General features: G+C 42.8%; 1 protein-coding gene across 3 annotated transcripts in view; it reads right to left on the reverse strand.

Annotated features, from left to right (window-relative positions):
- The window catches only part of wacb (WW domain containing adaptor with coiled-coil b), a 10,485-nt gene that overhangs the window by 124 nt on the left and 5,361 nt on the right, over nt 1–5,000 (reverse strand). For 2 of the 3 annotated variants that reach the window (XM_047806327.1, XM_027166100.2), the window contains 6 exons: nt 3,922–4,044; nt 2,690–2,841; nt 2,474–2,559; nt 1,707–1,863; nt 1,253–1,380; nt 1–791 (listed from right to left, as the gene is read on the reverse strand). The exon at nt 1–791 is cut by the window's left edge and continues 124 nt beyond it. In XM_047806327.1, the coding sequence (XP_047662283.1) occupies nt 722–791; nt 1,253–1,380; nt 1,707–1,863; nt 2,474–2,559; nt 2,690–2,841; nt 3,922–4,044 (716 nt within the window). In that variant the 3' untranslated portion in view covers nt 1–721. The remainder of the gene's footprint in view (nt 792–1,252; nt 1,381–1,706; nt 1,864–2,473; nt 2,560–2,689; nt 2,842–3,921; nt 4,045–5,000) is intronic. The other variant, XM_027166101.2, reaches the window with a different exon arrangement.

Raw genomic sequence — 5,000 nt, forward strand, 5'->3', positions numbered from 1 at the left:
CATAAGGAACGCCTGAACGTGTGGAAAATTTCAGGGTGTACAGACGTTTCTCTAAAAGCATGTGAAGGCAAGGGAAAGTTTGGACCTCAGATGACCTATTACACGTTTAATAATAAAAAAAAAAACAATAACGAAACAAACCCATTTTAGTAGAAAACATCAAGGCCATACTGAAGCACATTAAACATGACAAGTAATCAGACAGGATCCTCTCTGACCAGATAAACGGCTTGGTTTATTTAGGACAGATCTATCCGGACTGTCTCCACGACGGATGCAAGCTCTTTGTGAAAGCAGACTGTAACGATCCTAAACGACGAGCCTGTGAGTGAACCAAACGTTACGGAGAAAATTAACACACAGTTTATCCGAGAGTTCCTTCTCGGATGTTACCTCATCACCCTAAATAAACCGTTTTGATCCGGAACCTTCCCCACATGCTGCCCTATTGTGTGTGTGTGTGTGTGTGTGTGTGTGTGTGTGGCTCTTCAATATAGAGGTGTATGTACAACAAATGAATCTATGAATGAACCTTGTGGCTTTGTGTAACAAACGGCATGACCATTGGGAAGCTTTTTATTTTCTTTTCTTTTTTTTTTTTGGTTCTCCAGCTTTGGAGAGAAGCCCAGTCCAGTGCAGTCCCAGTCTGTAGGTCCACGGTTCAGAAAAAGGCAGCCAGCTGCTGAGTCCCATCTGCTTAAACCGACATCACGGCTTCTTCTCAAACCATGAAGGAGTTCTGGTTCTTCAGTTTCTCGAGCTCCTTGATCTCTTGTCTCAAGAAGAGGATCCTGTTGGGAGGAGGCGAGGAAAGAGCAACGGTTAGAAGTCGAGATCCAAACTGACGTCACCTCTGGGGGAAATAATCGAGACTTCTGGACGACTTTATAAAAGAAGGATATGGTCATGAAGCATAAAGTATATCATAACAATAATATAACAACTAAACGAAAGCTAATAATAGCATTATATATAAATAACTGAAAAAAAATGAACAGATGTTTTCTGTGAAGGTTTCAGACACAAGAAAGAACACGATGGTTTGTTTATGTTCGACTCCTGTATAGAAATTCTCCTGAAGGTTTATGTAACCGATTGAAAGATGTTTCCTTTCCCAAACGCACGGCATACTTACATCCTGATGGACTTCGCTTTTAGTCCTACAACAAACGTCCTGTTCTTTATTGTACATGCTCATTTAACGAGCGGATCCTGATCTTCAGCCCTGGACAGGATACGATACAATGCTCACCTTTGCTCTCTCAGCGTGGCCTGGATCTCACACACTCGCACCAGAGAGCGCAGCTTTTTCAGCTCCACACAGATCTCGGACATGTTCATGCTGCCCATGTTGTGGACGTCCTCGCGTAACCTCGCCGCCTGACGGATTAGACACGGAGGAAACGTGTGAGAACCTGATGAGCGCCACGCCGCCCTTCACACTGCGAGGTGGTTGTTTATTTGTTAGAGGATGACCGGACACCTTTTTACCTCTTGACAGATCGTGTCAGAAATGCGAGAAGCCAACGTACACAAAATAAACATCTACAAGGTTCCAGTGAAAACTTATTTATGACATGATGAGATCATCAATAGTGTGTCTCAACTTCATCCTCGTTACTGATGATGAGAAAAATTATAAATAATTCCTTTGCGTATATTATTTATACACACACGCACGCACACACACACGCACGCACACACACCTGCTTCTCTACGTGATCCGACGGCCAGCTCTGAACGTGTCGGATGAGATTCTCGTTGAAGTGCAGTGCTAGTGACGGGCTGAAGGTGGTTGGAGGACACGCTGGTGCGCTGTTACTCACCAGGCACCCGTTTGGCCCTGAACTCTGAGGCCCTTGGCTGTGTGAGGAAAAGAACAGAAAACAAGAGACTCTGATCCCAAAATACACGTCACAGTCGTGTTTCGCAAAAGAAAAAAAAACAAACAAAAAAAAACAACAAATGCCAGACACTAATATCCCACAGTAGCGGTTAGCTAGCTAGCTTTTAGGGACAGAAGGAGGACATTTCTAGTCATAAAACCAAACTTTTTTTTCAAAACCAATGCTAAAGAACGAAGAGCCTGCGGCCCAAATCGCTGAGAGATTAAAACTACTTCTATACCTTTTAAATATATAAATAAAATCCACATCTTCAAAGACACTTTCAAACCAGTCAGCCTTAAGAAGTCTGTAGTACCAAGTAAAACCAGAAGATGGCGCCACAGTGTAACATATGGTTAGCTACATCACTGTGCTTGTTTTAGTTTTGCCTTTCATAAGAAGTCAAAGGAACAAGAAAAATAATGTGGAGGAAAAAAAGGTCAATCTGAAGTGAAGGAGGAAAAAAAAAAGGTCAAAAAGTGGAGAATGTTTTTAAAACCCTTTACAATAAGGTTCTAACTGTTTCGTCTGGAATTCGTTTTCGTTTAAAATAAAAAACAGGACCGGGTGTAAAGAAGAGGTGTTACTTTTGTCTCTGTAGCCTCGGGTCCTCGACGTCCGACACTTTGTCCGAGGAATGCAGGAGCGCTGATTTCACCGCCGGGTCACTGACCTGAACAGAAATAGAACAGCGGTTTGATTCGGTGTTAATAGGACGCTCGGGCGCGTTTGTTGGTGTTCTGAATGACGTTAAGATCGATATCTGTGATGTAAACCCATCACCGTGTCAATGAATTCCTGACCTTGATTTGAGCGGGCAAGGAGCTGGAGTTTGGGAGAGGTTTCGAGGCCATGCTGTTCGTCTGAGGCGTGCTCACTCGGGGAGACACGAGGCAGGACTTGGGCGACGAGGCATCTGGAGTTACGGATACGGGCGACTGGCTCGGCTGCTGAGCTGTGGATCAGAAACGATGTCAGTTATAAAACCCGTAAGTGTGTTAAAATGAAATACTTTAGCATTTTATAGCAACGTTGTTACAGATTTCTAGAATCTAGGCTCATCTTGCATTAACATTGTTGTGATGAGACACGATCAAATGTCAAATATAAATCCATAAATCTGGAAAGTCCTGCACGGAGCCCTGACTCAACCCCACTGAACACCTTCGGGATGAACTGGAGTCTCGTCGACATCAGTGATGTAACCCGATGTAAACATAAGTCTAAAGTCATAATGGACACTTAACAATTCTCTCTTAACATTTAAGGTGCGAAATGAAAGAAAATGTAAGGGATGCTTAATAAAGTGTAATAAAACAGTGCAAAGTATTAGATATAAACATAGAGAAACCTGAGAATATAGTCTTGCATAATTTGCAGACGACGTTGGTGTTACATGATTGGCTGTTAGCCTGTCACTCCCTATGTTGCTAGGTTACCAGAGAGCAAGTGCATCTGTTAATGCAACCAAAAGTGCTTCACAACCTACGCTTTCTTCCGAAGAATAAAAAATATCGAACACATTTTTTATCGATATCGATCACGTGTCTATCGCGATACATATCGTTTTCGTTTTATCGCCCAGCCCTGGTGTCTGGTCTCATTAATGCTCTTGTAGATAAAAGAACACAAATCCCTAGCTCCCTTAATATCATCATGGCAAAACAGGGACTAAACCTAGACCGTGATGTTCAGCACGTGTCGTGGGTGTGACGGTCAGGTGTGCACATGCTTTTGTTCATATAGCTTTTATGGTAGCGGTGTTACTTCATACAGCACTCATGAATTCGTCATAAAGCTACACCATGTTGACTTGTGGCCAGAAACACACACAGGATGAAGCCACAGTGCGTACAGAAACACTGATGTGTGTGACCTTGTTAAATAGACTTGACTTGTAAAGTGTCATCTTTCCAAAACCTTTAGTCAGCTTTCATACGCTAGGGTGGTGTTAATTTACAACTATCTCAGTCTCAGATTTTGACCCTTGTTAGAAACGTGGAGGAACCTGGGACGGCAGGCCTTGATGTTTTACCTTGTGTGGACAACTGAGCGGCTTGGGAAAGCAGAGCAGTGATGTTGAAAGCAGACGGTCCAGCAGTGAGAAGTTTATGAAGCATAGACTGTAAGGAAGCTTGGGTGACAGCAGCTGTGAGGACTTGGAGAAGGAAAAACACAGAGAGAGAGAGAGAGAGAGAGAGAGAGAGAGAGAGAGAAACACACACACACACACACACACACACACACACACACACACAGTCAAAGCAAGGTTACACACTGAAAGCATTTGCACAAAGACAAGTTCAGGCTCAAATGTCTATATATTTCACAGCACGATGTGTGTTTACAGATTTATAGTGGACTAATTCTACAATAAGGATCTCAGCCCCGGCCCACAGGAATGCTTAAAACATGCAGACATGAAGCTTATTTTGCAGATGCTGACAAAGTTTGTAGAAGAACTCAGGCCGCAGGCGGCGACGGCGCACAGACGGCGAGTATGAAAACTGTCCTCTTATGTCATGATGCCCAACTGAAAATCTAATCCTTACACTAAACCCGCCCGTATCGGAGCACTCTCGATGGTCAGAAAGGTGCTGATTAATTTCCTATAACAGCAGATCGGACAGAAAAGCACATTTATATTAACGTGTGTTCTGATAATTTATCGTTTCTATAGTAACATACACATGCGAGCATGCAATACGGTAAGGTTTTTTTTACATTTTGAAAGGAGAAACAGAGAGAGAGAGAGAGAGAGAGAGAGAGAGAGAGAAACAGTTAGAGAGAGAGAGAAACAGAGAGAGACAGAGAGAGAGAGAGAGACAGAGAGAAACAGAGAGAGAGAAACAGAGTGGAAGAGAGAAACAGAAAGAGAGAGAAAAACAGAAAGGAGAGAGAAACAGAGAAACAGAGAGAGAGACAGAGAGAAACAGAGAGAGAGAGACAGAGAGAGAGAGACAGAGAGAAACAGAGAGAGAGACAGAGAGAAACCATCTGCAGTGTTGTGAGGGAAAAAAAATAATAATCAACAGCAAGGTGGTGTAATGACTCCAGTTCGTAATGTTTTTTTTTTTTTTTTTACAAAATGGGATACGAATTATTAAGGACATA

This window comes from Tachysurus fulvidraco, chromosome 22 (genome assembly GCF_022655615.1).
Source record: "Tachysurus fulvidraco isolate hzauxx_2018 chromosome 22, HZAU_PFXX_2.0, whole genome shotgun sequence".
NCBI classification, from domain to species: Eukaryota; Metazoa; Chordata; class Actinopteri; order Siluriformes; family Bagridae; genus Tachysurus; species Tachysurus fulvidraco.